An 18,169-nucleotide genomic window follows, 5' to 3' on the forward strand; every position below is an offset into this window, starting at 1 on the left:
TTATTAATAATATTATTAATATTATTAATATTAATAATAATAATAATAATTTCCTTTTATAAATTTTATGATTTTTCGGTTGTTGCCCACACTCAAATTATCCATAAGCTCCCATTAAACTGTAGTTTTTATCCATCTATATAACCTCATTGGTCATCAAGTGTAGTGCGTTCATAAATATTGCATCAGATTCCTCGAAATTTGTAAATACCAAACTTCATATAATTGTTTTTTTGGCGTAGTTGGATTCTTAATGAAACTTCGTTGATCATAATTTGTCTCTCTCATTCTTTCCGATTTATTTGGCAAATTTTTTTTATAATGATTTTCTGATTGCATCTATTAACTATTTGTACAATTATAGTCTTATAAAATACATATAAATGAAACCAAAAAAAAAAAGTTTTGAGTGGCTATGGGTTTTGTTTTTGTTGGATTTATAATCTATCCCCAATAAATTAAATTTTTCCTTATTATAATTTTGTAGTAAGATTTGTGAATTGTTAAATGACTGTAACTTTGTACGTAATTTGTTTAAATAATTATCAAAAGTTTTCCTTGATTGTAGCAATGTTGAATTATTTCCAAAGAAAATTAGAGGCTGCATTTCTTAGTGAAAAATTAATAAAGCAACATAATCTAAAACAAAAATCAACTGATGCATATCTTCTAATAGATCCTGAGTTAAGGGCTTCATTTTTGGATTAGAAAAAAAAATTTAATTATACTAAAAATAAAACTATTATGCAGTAATTTAGAAGCATGAAAACTCATCATCACCTATATATAATATGTTTTATGATTTTTTTAAAACTTTGACGTACATATATTATTCCCTTATCTAAAAAAACAATAATGTATGGCTCCACTGAAATCAGAAGCAGGCTCCGCCACTAAATGGAGTAAACTTATAAAGGCCAAAACATAGATAATAATAGTGTGGATGCTTTATGAAAAAAATGTATTATACTAAGCATATTCCGTATTTGAATTGAGGTTCTTTGATTTACATATTATTGAGAAAAAACCGACAAAGTTGCCAATATTTACTCTCTTGCCTTCATAATTAATTTTCATTTCTTGATTTGTCGGAGACATTTTTTTTAACGTGTAAGGTATGCAATTATGTAGTGTTATAAAATAAATAATCTATCTCTTTGCCTTCTATGTTGGAATTGAAAATTTGGTATATATAAATGTTATAATTCAAGTATTAGTTTATAAAATATGCAGATAATTGAAGTACATAAAAAAAAAAAAAAGCAGATAATGGAACTTTAGAGCTGACCAAAGGGTAGTTTCTCGATGGACCTTTTCTCTCTCTTGTATGTGAATGATCGATGATCCGTCACATTTCAATCATACATAAGGAAGAAAGTATGTAAGAAGGTCAATATAGTACTGCACACACATATATATATATATATGTATATATATATATATGTATATATATATATGTATATATCGCCCTAAGGAGGATTGCAATTGGCTTGTTGAGGACTAATTGAGTTATTATAATAATGCTAAGAGTGGAAATTAATTCACGTAATTGGGTATGTGGAAGATTAATGTAGTCGATTAACTAGAACGTACTTGCAATGACTACACCGTTGAAAATTACATATTATCTTGAGGCTGATTCTTTGTTATAAGCATGTTGACGCGAGCTTGATTATGGAGTGTTACTTGGAATTTAAACAGTTAAAGTTTGGTTGTAATGGAAGCTAGTACTAAAACAAGCATGTTTTATCGTGTCACATTTATTTAATTAGTTCTCGGTCACCAATATTTTATGTTTGTTTGTGTGTGCGTTTTTTTTTTTTTTGGGTAGAATACCAGTTTTTATATATGTTGAATTTTTATGATAATTAATTTCAATTTCAAGTACTTTCCTTTTTTTTTTTTTTTTTTTTTTGTGTTGTGGAATAGTTTCTTTGAACTTACAATTATGTAACTGATGTTTTACACACAAACATATATTTTTTAATTTTAAATATTTTTTATGGGTTTTAGATTTTTTTTTATAACTATAGAACGAAAACCATTGCATCTCTATATTTTATGATTATATATATAAACAAGTTTTCAATGAATACGTACCTATTGATGGTCATTCATCAAATATAAAAATTTAGTGACGTAGCGTACTAAGAATGCAATCTCATTAATTCATCATAAATTTTTTAGGCCAACTATCTAAATAATTATTAAAACATTTGATCAATACCTTACTATTAAAATAACAATATCCATTGTTGAGTAAATAGTAAAGTAACCACTAAAACCACGCTTATATGTGTATGTGTGATGACATCCGATGATATCTCGATCCCAAGACTTAACAAATCTAGGAGTGGATTCTGTTTAATGTTTCGCATTCGTGTTTTCATATGGATAGGGCAAATTATGTAGTACTTGCAACATAAGTAGGTTTAATAGATTACCAAAAAATAATAATAATAAAAGAGTAGGTTTAATAATGTTTGTTACCCATTCTTGACTTAAACTGCAAATGTTATAATTTAATTGAGTTGATCATGATCATGAGCATGTATTGTTGATATTTGATAAGGAAGATCAGAAGAGTACTCCTTAACGCAACTTATCAATACGGACAAAAAGCTCCTTATTCCCCATAATCATCTCCTTTTTTATTGAGTTTTTTAGTCAACATGAACTCCTGTTGTTACTATCATCTAGCAGATACCCTAAATTTCTGGATCATAACTCATACTTTACTCTCAGATGTTTGACCAGATTTTGTTTTTTGTTTTTTGTTTTTTTTTTTTAAGTTATCGCATTGGGTGCCATGCTTGCATGCATGATAGATTGACCTTATAATTGAGTGTTTTGATGATAAAGAAGATTATCACATAAGTCTTGTACACATCTCATTCATTAGTTTAACTTAAAAAAAAATGTTGGTTAAGCAATATTAATCCTAAATTGAACCATATCACACGTCAATCTATAATTCGAAAAAGTTTGGTTTGTAAATATATAAGTCCTATATATATATATATATCCGCATTGATCATGACTAGTCTCATCATCGTATGATGCCCCTTTAAGTATAATATATAGATCAAATTTGAAGAGTACGGATTTGAAAGTTGTCCCATTCTCATAAAGAAATCATATAATATAATTAATTCTCTCAATTAAGTTTTACTAGGGTGGTGACCACCAAAGTCATCATTTCAGATCTAGATGTTGTATTTAATTATGGCATTAAGTTAGGAAGAAAGTTAATTGCTTCTTTACTATTTTACGACTTTTTTTGACAAATTTTTAAACTTACCGAGCTACCAGGGAACAAATAGGGAGAAAAGGTGGAAGTTTTCCATGCTATAAAAGGTATTAAGTCAAATGAAATTTAAAAAAAAAAAAAGTATTTAATCACCATCATCAAGTTCTGCAGAAACTTCGTAGAAATTTGTGGTGAAGGCTAGCTAGCTACTAGGAACTACAAATTCAATATCTCTCAACCAAGTCAAAAAGTTCGGTCATGTGGTTGATTATAAATGATATATATATATATATATATATATACACACATATATATGTATATATTATAATATAGTACTTGGAAGGAAACTAATCATCAATTAAGTAGAGGACTAAATGATAATCACTATATATTAAAAATCTGATATATAAATATATATTACACCCACATATATATAATGGGAGATTAAAATTTAATTAATAGACTTGATGCTAGTCGCCCTCCCTTTACTTTAAAACAAAAAGAGAAAAATAAAAATAAAAAGAATAAAGAGAGTCAGAGAGGGATATTATGAGCCCGTCGTGAATTGTTAAATCGAGATTCTATTAGATCAATTTATAGCCAGTACTCCCTTATAAATTTCTAATACATTACTTCTTTTTTTTTTTCCCAAAATAGATGGAGAGTTCGAGTCGAGTTTATTAATAAGAAAAGAAAAAAAAACAAAATAAATAGAAGATCAGCAACCAACTACAAATGGCTAGCTAGCAAAACAAGAAAAATGAAAAGAGACCCTATGGGGAAAAACAACATCAACCGAAATATGACATGAGCCAATTCAGATTTCTTTACATAACTTACTCTGCCCACTTCAAACATGAAGACCATAGTCATTTTTCTTTCTAGTACTAGGGATCAAAGCTTTGCGTAAATTTGTCAATTTATCCAAAGATATTCACACACACACACACACACACATATATAGGTATGGTTTTAATGGTTACTCGAATATTTACTCATCAATAGACGTTATTATTTTAACCATAAGATATTGATCCGACGGTTGTAATAAACTAGATAGTTGACTAAAAAATTAATGACAATTAATGATCAAATTGAACTTTTATCACACCACGTCATTAAATTTATATATTTAATAGTAACCATTGATGAAAAATAAGTCTACATATATATATATATATATATATCATGAAACCACTAATTCTATTATACCCATTAGATTAGAAGGGTGTTAGGACAATTCTTACCGTTTGTTAAGAAGGTGCCACTAGTATAAATGGGCACAACATTTGCGGCGACGTGATGTCATCATAAATAACTGATTTGCCTTCGTAAATATTTTATTTTCGACGACATGTTGTCGCAAATTTAGTCGTCCTAAAAAATCAGATGCAAATAACATATTTGCAACAATATAGTTTTGAAATGTCATCACAAATATATTAGCAATAACAATCATTGCGAATAAGTCGTCATGAATGTTTGGTGGGGTGAGTTCTTCTATTTTGTATCAAGCTAAAATGTAAATCGAGAGAAGTAATGTACAAACTCCAAAGAGTTCTCTTCCTCTGTAAATCTCAAGTTTTTATCCTAGCCTTCTTCTAGTTCAAAAATTTTCTCATTTTCAACAGAAATAACAGGTACCACCTACTTGGTCTGCCCAAGAGCGAGGTTTGACTTTTGTAACTTTCTGAACGGTTTTGATCTTGGTGTAGTTCATTGTACACCATGCTTAGGAATAGGATCTTCATCATCCGTCAAACCAGGTCATGAATGAGGGAAAAAATATATATCAACCTTCTTATTAGTTACATCAAAGGCGTTAACATCAAATTAACTGCATTAATATGATCTACAACTTAATTAACTCTATTAATATCCTCTACCTCTAAATTATAGCTCCATCAACATTATTATAGTTTTCCTTAATTGATGATTATCTGAAAAAAGTGTACATATGTGTGTGTGTGTGTGTGTTTGAATTATAACCCTCGTTATTAGATGCCAAATGCTCGACCACTGAACTGAAATTGCAATACGTACCTTAAAGTCAATTAGGAACATTTATTTATATATAATACATTTTTTTTATTATTATTCAAGTAATTAAGAATTCTTGAAGTACTGCTCTCATGTTAAGTGCTTTCGAACCAACGAGCAAGAAATGTTGTACACCGTCAGACCTTCCGATCATGAGCTTAACAGTACTATATTAAGTAACACATAAAGTTAAAAGATATATGGTATCATTTTCTTCACTTCTTTTTTACGTGTCTCACTTTGTAAATACGAATTAAATAATGATGTCTAAACAAGATCCAACATTAAGTCAAATCACTCAATATGAATACTTGTTCCTGCTGGGAAGATGTTGCCTCTTGATCTCATATGTTACCGACAAAAAGCTGAAAATGATTAATAAAGAATATTAAGATATTAGAAATGACTCTTAATTTATCCTCCTTACATTAATTTAATCAGCGTTGCTTTGTCTTTAATCAACTTATAGAGATGGGGGAGAGTACTGTCTTAATCAACTAATAAACTAATTTTGGCAACAAGACAAAAAGAGAAAGTTCCATGTAAATGCATGTGTCTTGCGCCGATCATGATGATCATGATTATGAATAATATATATATATATATATATATATATATATATATATTAAGCCCTCAACGACCATTATCAACCAAGAAAATAGCGTAAAATGAAAACTTGAAATATTAATACTAGGAGAAAAAACGAGTACTACGTACTGCATTGTATATTATATCTTTTTCATAATACTATGAGCCAGGCTTTGCTATAGTAGTGCAAGTCCTTTTATTTGACAAAATAGCTTAATTACACTGCCTAGATCCACACAGGTAATAAAACCTTGGGATTCGAGCACATTCCAACCACTGTTTTGATCTGGATAGATAGATAGACCAAAACATAGCAAAAACACGAACACACTACATAGAATTTAAATATCATAAACATATATATAGCCAGCCTTATATATATAATATGTATATATATATATATATATGTAGGCATGTATATATATATATATATAAGGGACGCCTATTGGGTGACTAAGCTCCTAATAATTGCGGCCTCGGCGCTATCAGCGTCAATGGTAGCCAACAACTGGGTCAGACGCTGGCTTAGGTCGTCCACTTCTCTGTGTAAGTTTCTGATGTAATTGCAGGTCTCTTGTAGGACCTTGGATGCTGCTACCTGTACAACAAAGTCAGATCCCATTTATTTAAAACCCAAGTCGCTTTCTGTTTGTGTAACGAACTTTTCAGTATTTTTTACATGAAATTATATCATCATATATATATATATATGTATGCACACACATATATTATATTAGTAGCCGTGCATATATATTCACCACCCAACAGAAAATTATATATCTGGCCATTCTCCAACTTATATATATCACCACGCTATCATGATCAGTGACACTGCTACATGCTACAAATCACGTCACATAAATTTCAAAGTCGTGTGTGTGTGTGTCTGTGTCAATATTGGACCAAGGTGGCCTCGATGTACGTGTTACACACATGCATATATATATATATATATATATGCATATAACACTACACATGATAGATAAATATATAATATATAGAAAGTAAAACCTGTGGAAATGTAGTCCTTGATACCCGGGTCAAGTTTTAGACTACACCAACCAAGAAGGCCAAAAATTTATAAGCAACATGTGGTACTGTCGCACATGCGTCGTGCTAACAAATTGCATTTTTCCCATTTGTAATACTGTCTGCACTGTGGCCATATGGTCGTTGAGAACATATTATATTTGTACTTCTATTATATTAATAATTATATCAGAGAGAGAGAGAGAGAGAGAGAGAGAGAGAGAGAGAGAGAGAGAGAGTACCTTGCCGGAGGGCCTGTCGCGAATCTCCGGAACTAGTCGGCGTAACTTGGAAACAAGTTCTAGAATTTGGTCATCAGAAATCCTTGAAGACCCCGAATTCCTGGACCTTCGGCTAGACATATTGAATAATTATGTGTGTGTATATATATATATATATGTATAGATATATATGTATCTCTCTACAAGCTAGTGAAGCACTACTAATTTCTTTATGATGAAGAAGGCTGAAGCTAGCTTAATTTGGTGTCCTTGTTTGCAAAAGAAGAGTATATATAGCAACTATAAAGAGGCAGGTGAGAAGAGGAGGGAATGAGTGAGAAAGAAAAGTTATAAGCTTCTTGAAAACAAGAAGATCAGGCTGTTCTTAAGTAGAGAAGGACTTTACAAGTTAAGCTTTGAATCTTCTCTATCAATAACAGGTGAAAGTAATTAGACGGATATAAAGAGGTTAAAGGACCACAAAGGAAATGAGCTCAGAGAGAGAGAGAGAGAGAGAGAGAGAGAGAGAGAGAGAGAGAGAGAGAGAGAGAGAGAGAGAGAGAGAGAGGGTACAATAAGAAAGACAACAATGTTGGAGGTGAAGAAGACACTGCATTGGAGAAAGCAGTGGACTAGGCAAATATGAGAGAGAGAGAGAGAGAGAGAGAGAGAGAGAGATAAACCTAGCTAGACTTGTGTAAATTGTTCCAAGTTGGAGTTGGATCTCAAGTGCGTTTGAGCAAATATGTTCGTTTTTGACCTAACAAAGTGGGCCTCCTTGTACATGTCTCAATGCGCAACGCCATGTGATTGTAGGATTCAGATCCTCTCCACTACAAATCTCTCGCACAGTTTCCTCTCAACCAATCAGAGGATTCCACGTCGTCATCAAACTCTCCCGTGCCTTCATCTGATCAGGAGTCCAAACCTCCTCCCATGTTTCACGCTTTGACTTTGATACTTCTTGAGCCCAAATTTCCGACATGGCATTCTCTCATTGGTCGCCCCAAACCAAGCGTAGCAAGGCTAGCTAGACCAAAAGGTCTTATTGACAATGTTAAGGGATCTCAACTGATCATCATCATAACCTTTAACACTATTACAATATTAGAGTTTTAATTCATATATATATATATGTACATATATATTTCTCTTTCTACATGTTTGATGGAAATTATTAATTATTTTCAGTTTTGTTATTTGTAATTTTAGTAAATAACATTCACGAAACTTTTCTAGTCCCCAAGCAAAAAATCGAACCCTATCTGCTGCGTGTGATATGTGCCATTTTTCTTACTTCCTTTGTTAGGGACATAAGTACGTGAGGCTTATAGCATCCCTGGATTTGTCAAACCTTCGTTTCACATGCTATTTCCCTGTCACACACGACATGACACGTGGCGTGGCTTAAGGCCTAGTACAAATATCATATCATTTTGTGAGATGTTGTTTCTAGAAAAAGGCATAGATATGAAGTTTTCATGCTTTTGTCAAGCATTGTCACGTGTAATAAAATTGGACGTCCCCTGTGTGTCTCCCGGGACCCCCCAACCCCCTCTTTGGATGTGAACTCCTTTGTTTGTTGCTTCCAATTCATTCTAGTTAATACCAGATTGCCAATTCCATTTATCTAATATATATTGTTGCCACTTTAATGACCAGCGAGTAGTTGAAAGATTATGATTATATATCGGCATGCACCCACTTACCAGAAAATTAAGAGCATTATATATATATATATATATATATATATAATCATATATGTGTGTGTGCAATACGTACGTCCAATATATATGCACCATACAAAACTTTTCTTCTAGCTATATATATATATATATATATTATTTATCGTGGTGGTGGTTTGATGTAGATAATTATTTATATGGATAAGTATACTTGAATTATAAGAAGTTCTTAAAGAGGATTAGTTTGTGAATTCTTGGTGAATTAAGTAAGCGAGCTGGTGAATTACATTATAAATATTTAAAATATCTAGCAAACTTTATGAATTGATCTAATTGACACCGTCAATTATTTTTCTTTGCATAAATTATCTATGATGTTGACTAATGACTGATTAAAGTTAACTATTTAGCAAAAATAGCAAGCTCGCTATACTAAACCATGTTTGCTACAGACAAACTCGCATATATATATATATATATATATATATGCGTGATAAATCTGATTAGAAAAAGCTTATGTTAATTTATAACAATGTTAATAATATTGAGGAAATTATTCTATATTTTTGAACTAGAAATACGCAAAAAAATTAAAAAAATTTTAAAAAAAATTGTGTGAAAGAGAAAGTACACATGAAAATGTTAATTATGCAGCACGCAAAAGTCTACATGTTTGATGTGCACAGTTCATTACTAGTATGTTTTTTTTAGGAACAAAAATTGACTAAAATATCATCTCATTGATTGCAACATTTTTCCCCCCATACATGTTAGTCCATGTGAGGATAATAAGTTAGCAGAAACAATTTCACATCCGAAAACCCTATCTCCTTTACTTATCTGCTTGGTCTCATTTGGTAAATCATAAATTGTCTCTTTGAGATCTTAGTGTTCCTTAAATATTTATCAAAGCCCCGCAATTAACTTCCCCATCTTCCTCCTTTCTAAATTACAAGTGGTATTGCTGCTTATTTGGGGTTCCAAGTGGGGACAAGTGCTATGGAGCTATATATCTACACCTATATATATCGATGGATACAATATCAAGTAATTACATCAAAAAGGTCCAACGCAAGACAAGCCAGTAACTTTCATGAATCTTGTTGAAAATTATGTTGGAAGTTAGGTCGGTTAGAATCCCATGATCTATGATGAAAAAGGTAAAGTAATTAGCTAAAGGATTGCCTTAATCTTGGCTTTAATTTCCCCCATGGCAAACGCATGGGGCTTTCACTAATTATTTACAACACTTTACATTCAAGGAAGTAAATAAACCTTTTTATATATACACACACACATATATATATATATATATATATATATATTTCACTAATTAATATTATTCAATTTGCTAGTTGAAGGTTATTATGATGAGTCCCCCACAAATCCAACCTCTCTATTTGACTTGCTCCTTCCTTTTTCTTTTTTTTTTTTTAAAAACAAATGATCAAAGTGTTACAATTACTTTTCAATCTCCACAAAAGTTTACATGATCTCCTAACTTGGTTTTCTTTTTCGTTTTTTTTTGGTTCTTCTTTTCCTAACACCTACTGCCTAGCCACAAAGTTCTTAAAAGAGAAGTTAGGAGTATCCACAAATCCAAAACACTCATGCTTAATTAAGTAGCCGTTAGTTAATTTTATCCTTTAAAATAGTAGTTACAAGTACTTTTGAATCTCCGACAGCTATAATTAATGATGTCTAAGTATATCCACCTACTTTCCTCATCACAAGTTAAATGCCTTTATTTATCACCACTTATATATTCACTTTGATATAAAATATATATATATATATATATATATCACCATTATAATGGTTTTTTGTATGCATAATTATATATTTACTACTGTAACAAATTGTTACATATGCTTCACCAACCCATCTTGATCTATTGGCTTTATTGACCACCAAATAGACGTTGGTACTAATTTTTCTTCATCAATTATTGGATTTCAAGTAGGGAATGGCTTGGAACGATCTTTCACTTTTGCAAAGACACAATCCTACGCATGCTTGCCGACTGCTTCTAAATCCATGCATTAGTCAATTCACACACACAATGCCTCCATTTTAGACTTATTGAAAAAAGCCTGCCTAAGTATATAGCTTGCTTCCTGCAGGATCTTCTTTTTTCTTCTCTCTCTCTCTCTCTCTCTAAACGCATTCTATAATTTCTCCACAATAATCGTAAATCTAGAATTCCATCCTTAAATTGCTCTTTCTTGAATCCCCAGTACTTTGACAAAGATCACTATAATTTTCTTCAAACATTTATTGAAAAAATAAAATAAATATGTTGGCCGATTTGATAAGCTATATATGGTACAAAATCAATTCGCATACAATCTCATATTGACCACTCTTCACTGATCTCTTGTAATAGTTTTTCCTATTATGTATATACAATTTTATTTATTTGAAGAAACGGATTTTACGGATATCATTTAGATTATACTCCACCAACAAATAAGATCGGTAAATTAATTTGTTTCAGATCCTGTCCAGCCGAAACTCAGCTTCTTAAAGTTATGCGGTTCCTTCATGACGCGTGAATTTGAATAAAGAAGAATTAGAAAATTTTTAGTTTCCAATAATCATATATATAACTTTGCTCACAAATGAAGGGGAGAAATTAGTGCTGAAAAAAAAAAGGATACTGTCAGCAAGTGTACATGATCGCCACTTATTCTGAAGCTAATAAGAACACTCGGAGCAAAAAAATAAATCAATTAAGAATTTAAGGAATTAATTATGAGAAAAATAAAATAAATTCATTATTCTTACATAAGAATTTTTGCGTTTGTATTTCAAATTAATAATTTTATTCGAAGTGATACATGGTATTACTCGCTGTGGTTCAATTTAATTTATTTTGATTTCGTTCTACGTTTCTTAATTTGGACTCAGAGCAGCCTGAAATTTGTGATCAACATGAGATTGTATTTGAATTTATTACATTCATTTTTTATTTATTTATTATAGTGATCATTTGTGATCACTCTCGTTGCCACTCACATTCTTCTTTGTCATTTTTTTTTAATGAAAGAGAAGAGCCAAAGAAACTACAATTTAATAATATAAATTTTTTAACTTCTTAAAATTAAAATTTTATTTTGTTTTGTGAAAGAGAGGAGTCGATTTTATTTGTTGTTTCAATTTTTTAGGCACTTTCTTATAACACAAATGAAACTAAAATTTAATCTTATTTTTGTTATTTATCAGAGGAATATCATTCTTTCAATGTATATGGTTTTTTCTTCCTTCTTTTTGTTTCTTGATCTATATATACACACATATATAAGTGAGAGAATTTTAAATTTTCACAAGTGTAAAATTATCGTTAAGTTATGTCTCTTCTTCCTATTTGTTATCTTTCTTCCATGTATCATCTTTTTGTTTACTGAATTATTTTTTCTCTTTTTTGAATCAGGCGAACTTTTCTTAATACCAATTTTTTTATTTATTGTAGTTAAAGTATCGTTCTTTCTTTACCAAAAAAATTCTAACTTTGTTTTTGTTTTGTGTTTGGTAGGATGGAAGAAAAAAGGAGGGGGAAAAATATTAAGGGGATAGAAAATGTGAATGAAAGAAAAAAAATTAGTTTTTCTTTATCTTTATCTTGTTTGATATAATAAGAGGAAAGAAGATGAGTTTTGATATGATAAGAGAAAAGAAGATAAGTTTTCAACAAAATTATTGTTTTGCCAAATATTTCATGTTATTTTAGTTTTAAAACAGAACAAAAGGTAATTTAACTCATTTTATTATCTTTTATTTATTTATTTATTTTCAAATAAAAAAAATATTATTAAAGAACTATTAAAGGGCTACAATACAATTTACAAAATTAAGACTATAAAAAAGGATTCTACGCAAGTCAACTATACCTACTTGAGAATACAATTGCACCTACCCAAACAATAGGGAAAATCCTACTATAAGTGGCACAAAAACAACATTCGTCCACATAGATCGACATAATATAAATCACATCCCACTGGAATTTTAGACGGATTGTCCACAACCGTCCGAAAAAATTGAACTTGTGCCTGCTGTCTGAGCTTGCTTGCCTGAAAAATTCAGGCTCCCCGCCTGAGCCCGACCTCCACCGTGAACGGGCTTCGGGCAGGTCTTTGCTGCCCGAAGCCTGGTCGACCCCAGGCTGCCCGAACATTTAATATATATATTTTGACTTATTTTGACTTATTTTTTTATAATATTGTGTATATATATTATATAGAATATTGTTTATTAATTGTATTTGTATATAAATAATTATTAAGTTATTTATTGTAAAAATTATATAAAAACTACAATTAAGATTAAAATCAACACACACTATTAAAACATATACTATTGAAAAATTTTCAGGCAGGCCACTCGGGTGGGCTTCGGACAATGGGTTTTCCACGGCGGCGGGCTTGTTTTTTGCTTCATTTTCGGGTTGCCCGAGCTCGAACCCAGCCTAAAACTTGGACGGGCAGACTTAGAGCCCTGCCGCACGAGCCCGAAAATTTTCGAGCTTCAGACAAGCCCGCCGTCCGTTCTTCCAGCACTAATCCCAATCCCAAAGTGGCTCCAAAACCACATAATTTAAAAAAAGGGAGAAAGAGGGAAATAGGCCAAGACTTTAGATGAATTAAAATTAATAGGCCAATAGATTACATAAGTTAATAAATATGCCAAATTACTGTTTTCATCCATAACTTGTCTGGTTATGAACTATAACTTGACAAGTTATTGTCCATAATTGTCCATAACTTGTCTAATTATGAACCATAACTTGACAAGTTTATTCATAATTTATCTGGTTATGAACCATAACTTAATAAGTTATGGCCTATTAATTTCTATAACTAAAAATTGACCTATATACTTTTTTAACCTTTTTATATTGACATATTTTTTACTATTTCCCTTAAAAAATAATAATACTGGGAAAACCGCACTTTAAATGAAATAAAACGATGGTGGATGAAATTTAACTCTTTTATGTATGGTATAATAAGTTTTTCATTGAAAAATCTCTCTATTTTTAGAGCAATAAATAAATAGTGGGCCCCATGTACTCTTTTTCTCTTTGATTTTCTATTTTCTATTCTCTATTCCCTTCACTCCCCATCTTACCAACACAACTCACAATTTTGTTCTCTTACAAAATCTGTTCAGTCTTTTCTTTCCTCTCACTTTTCACCTATTCAAACGTAGTAAAGGACGAAACCATTTTTTTCCAAGCCAACGTTTTGTCATACAATTTTTTTCTCCAAGGAAGCAACTATATAAAAAGAAGTGTAACTTTAGCATTTTATTTTCTAAGTGACAATTAAGAAACTAATTATATATAATTTTTATGCGTGGGTGATATTACCGATTGTGGTGTATAGCGTTGCCTAAGCCACTTTTTTTCTTTCGCGTTGCCAAGGGTCTCTTTACAGGAATGCCATAAATCTAAGGCTTGGATTCACTATTACCATGAAAAAAAATAATTGTAAAGAATATGAAACCATATCATCATATTATATTTTAAAATACCAAATATACTCTTAAAATACTGACCATAACCACTATGTATATGACGGTATCCACTATGATACCAGTCAGTATCTAATGGTATGCGTTGTGAATTTGTGATACTAGCTGGTTACCGATCGGTAACCAATAGTATCCACTTTGATACTCCACCGATATCCGGTCATACTGGCATCCATCATAATACCGAGTAGACGAGAAATACTAGCATCATTTTTTTATCACTCTCTTTGTCACTTTTTGTATTAATTATTAAACATATAGACTCAACTGGCTCGTTTTCTATTTAAATAATAATAATATATCATGTTAATGGAGTCGTATTATCAAACAGTAAATGCAGAAAGTGACAAAAAGAGTGACAGAAAAAATAACATTAGAATTTTTCCCGACAAGTAACCAAATATGGACGATAGTTAGCAACCGATATCCGTCAGCATTCACCAGAAACTGCTAGCAACAATGACAAACACAACTGTTGTGGCTACTGGATTACTTAAAATTCACTTACACTTCAGTTGCAAGATCTTTTCATTGCAGTGATGATCGCTACAAGATCTCCTTGAAACAGCATCAACACCACGAGGAAAAGCATATCGGAGATCTTTGATTGCTTGGCAACGGCAATAACAATAGGATTTAGCTGTCCAGTTTTCCGGCGTCGTACCTTATTAGAATCCCACATTGGCTAGAGATATTGGCATGATCTACTTAATAAGGTGAGGACAATCCTCCCCTACAAGCCGGTTTTGCTAGGTTGAGTTAGGCCCAATATACTTGATTTCTGTAAAATGGTATCAGAGCAAGCCTAATTTTATAATGTTGGGTCCCCCAATATTGACTTATTCACAGCAGTTTGGCATGGTTCACGTTGTGCATGAGGGGCGTATTAGAATCCCACATTGGCTGGAGATATTGGCATGATCCACTTAATAAGGTGAGGGCAATCCTTCCCTAACAAGCCGGTTTTGCTAGGTTGAGTTAAGCCCAATATCCTTTGACTTCTATAAAATATCTATGCTACTCCGGGTCATTGCCCTAAAAGGAAGATTGAGGGAAAGGAAGAAGAAGCTAATGAGGAAATTAGAGATGAAAGAAAATGAAAAATAAGTGTGAAAAAATGTGGTTTAGAGAATGAGAGTAATATAGTCTCGACAAAAAGATAATCGTACCGTTTGGTAACTTGATTCATGTGTTCTTAACCGAAAAGTTAGTTGGTGTTTGCAATGACTTTTTAGATCTGAACCTTTGATTTGACAACTTGAACTTTAAAAGCATCCCCAAACTCGAAATCATCCCCCATGTGTTTCAGCATTTTGAACCAAAATACACATTGTGTTTTTATTCAAAACTCACACCTCATTTGAACTCCTTCTCTCCATAAAAAATAATTTTTTTTAATTACAAATCCAAACACAATTTCAGATTTTATATCTTTTTCAAACCATATCACAATCAATTCAAACTTCATTTCAAACTACACGTTCAAACCATACTTTTCAAACTTATCAACACGTTTCAAACCTGTAACATCTGGTCAAATTAATTAAGATTAATTAGTCTAATCTAGTTGTTAAGGTTAATTAATGTGAGATTAGTAAAAGATTTTCAATTAAAATTATCATGTAAAGGATTTTCCTCGTTCAAAAAGGATTGCTTTGGAATTGACGCTGTTGTCACCTGAACAGATTTAAAGTGTAAGCAGCTAATTTTTTAGAACAAAAATGATGGGTCATTTCATATTTCAGTTAGATTGGACTTTAAATTCTAGATAGTAAACTTGTACAAATAGTCCAAGCCCATTTTTCCATTCTTGCATTTTCCCTTTTCTTTTTCGTTTTCTTTTTCTTCCCTTTTCTTTCCTTTTTCTTTCCTTCCCCGAGACATTTTCTCTCTCACTCTCATTGAGCTCTCTCCCACGGAACTCTCTCTCTCCTCCTTCTAAAATTTTTTCTTCAATTTCAAAACTCTATATCTCACTCGTTCTTGATCGGAATCGAGTGATTTTCGTTTCTATGAATTCACAATAGAGAGGAGAACGAGATGACATCTAAATTGCATGTAAAAAATCCATCATGCCCGATAGATCACCGGGGCTCCGCCACCGCCCACGCTGTGAGCCGCCGTTTCCGGCGGTGGAAGTCGACACTGCATGATTTAAAATGTTACAGATGGCATCGGGAGGCTAAGCCCTCAAGAAATTTTGAAGAATGAGCTATATTTGAGGTAGGAGATTCTTCTTCTCCTTAAATTCTTAGATTTAAAATTTAGTGATTTCTTGTTTAGCTTGTTTAGGTAGTGATTAATCAAAGAAAATTGTTAAGTACCTCTTGAAGTTATGAATTTTCTGTTGATTTGGTAAAATTCCTGAATTTTGAGGATTAAGTTTCGAGAATTAAGTTTTATTGATGACAAAGGACTTTGAACTTGGTTTATGGAGAAGTGCGTTGAATTTGTTGAGGATTTGAGTTTATAACTCTTGATTTGGTATACTAGATATGTATAAAATTACTATCCATGAGTTATTCGTGAAGGTGATTTAAAAATACAGGTTTTGGACAAAGTTTCTTGCTGAAGCAGCAAGTTGTTCCAGCTTGCAAAACAGCTCCAGTCGTCCGCACCGGGTGACCGGTATGCACTACATTGGTCGACCAGTGGAGCTGCACTTTGCTGCTAGCAGTCGACCGGTGGCAACTAAAACTGCCCAAAACTGTTTGAAAATCAGTTTTAAGTCATAATTTTCCACACTTCTCCAGTTATAACCATGTTTAAGAATGAGAATGTATTTCTCATCCTTTTAAAAGTGTTTCAAGGAATTCTACCTTTTGGTGAAGAATTTGATTTCTTTGATAAGAGAATTTGAAAAAAAAAATGATTTTTGAAAAAAAAAATCTATGAATAAATATATGTGGAGTAATCATTCATATATGAAAAATCTTCCGGAAAACTTGATATTCATGAATCATAGTTTACGGAAGTGGAATTTTAGAAAAGAAAGTATGTCTCGAATTAGAAATAAATTCGAGCATGGTGTATTAACTTGTAGAGCTCGTGGCACTGTTCTGATAAGCAATTCGCTCTTGAACAAAGACCTTATGAGCAATTAGATACTTAGTGTGCTTAATTGCCTGAAGAGTAGGATTTGGAGATCGTATCCTTGAGGGCAGGAGCCAGAATCCACGTGGGGTGTATATTTGCTTAGCACATATGTTAGACTATATGTCTGGTACTATTAGAGAGCATTCCAGTTACCGGTGTTTGACTTCTAGTCTTTTCCTATAAACTTCAAGTTCTAGGATGCTCTAGAATTTAGATGGAATTACAAGTACTTGGTACTTGTTGATTATCTGAGGGATTAGATTACTTGTACTGTTGGAAATGAATTTAAGAAAGTTCTAGTATTTTAAAAAGGGTTTTAAAATGTGTGGTTATCCGTTTTATTCAAAAGATGTCTACATATGCTGATATTTTCAATTTTGAGTTTACTCCTAGCAGGTGTCAAGGTTTGGGATTGAGGATTTCAAATACTTAAAGTATGATTTCTAAAATTGTTTTTCATTATAACCTACTCTTATTCTCCTACTAGGCAATAGGCTCACCATTGTTTTAAATTTTTCCCCCTCCAGAGTTAGTTGCTTGACTAGCAACATGGCAAGCTGACGCCAACGGATTGAAGGCTTAGATACTATGTCACGCCCCACAACAGGGGTCGGTGACATGGAGCTCGATTAGGGGTTAAACATATAATAATAAAGGAAATTCTCAACGAGCCCCACACTTAATTAAAATAAATTATAATGGATGAGGTCCTATTACTTGAGCCT

At 32.0% G+C, this 18,169-nt stretch overlaps 1 protein-coding gene across 1 annotated transcript; it reads right to left on the reverse strand.

The window, feature by feature from the left end:
• Nucleotides 1-6,028: 6,028 nt before the first annotated feature.
• On the reverse strand, nucleotides 6,029-7,512 carry LOC21409790 (transcription factor PRE6). Its single transcript, XM_010110666.2, has 2 exons — nucleotides 7,150-7,512; nucleotides 6,029-6,476 (listed from the first exon to the last, which is right to left on the reverse strand). Exons 1-2 carry the CDS (start codon nucleotides 7,267-7,269, stop codon nucleotides 6,321-6,323), a joined length of 276 nt encoding a protein of 91 aa, XP_010108968.1. The 5' UTR covers nucleotides 7,270-7,512; the 3' UTR covers nucleotides 6,029-6,320.
• Nucleotides 7,513-18,169: the final 10,657 nt, after the last annotated feature.

This window comes from Morus notabilis, unplaced genomic scaffold (assembly GCF_000414095.1).
Source record: "Morus notabilis unplaced genomic scaffold, ASM41409v2 Scaffold518, whole genome shotgun sequence".
Classification (NCBI taxonomy): domain Eukaryota; kingdom Viridiplantae; phylum Streptophyta; class Magnoliopsida; order Rosales; family Moraceae; genus Morus; species Morus notabilis.

Bases quoted from the DNA above. Each gene is read 5' to 3' on its own strand.
- LOC21409790 (XM_010110666.2), bottom strand. From the start codon at position 7,269: ATGTCTAGCCGAAGGTCCAGGAATTCGGGGTCTTCAAGGATTTCTGAT. The intron at 6,477-7,149 runs GTACTCTCTCTC...TTTGTTGTACAG, and splicing joins GCGACAGGCCCTCCGGCAAG to GTAGCAGCATCCAAGGTCCT.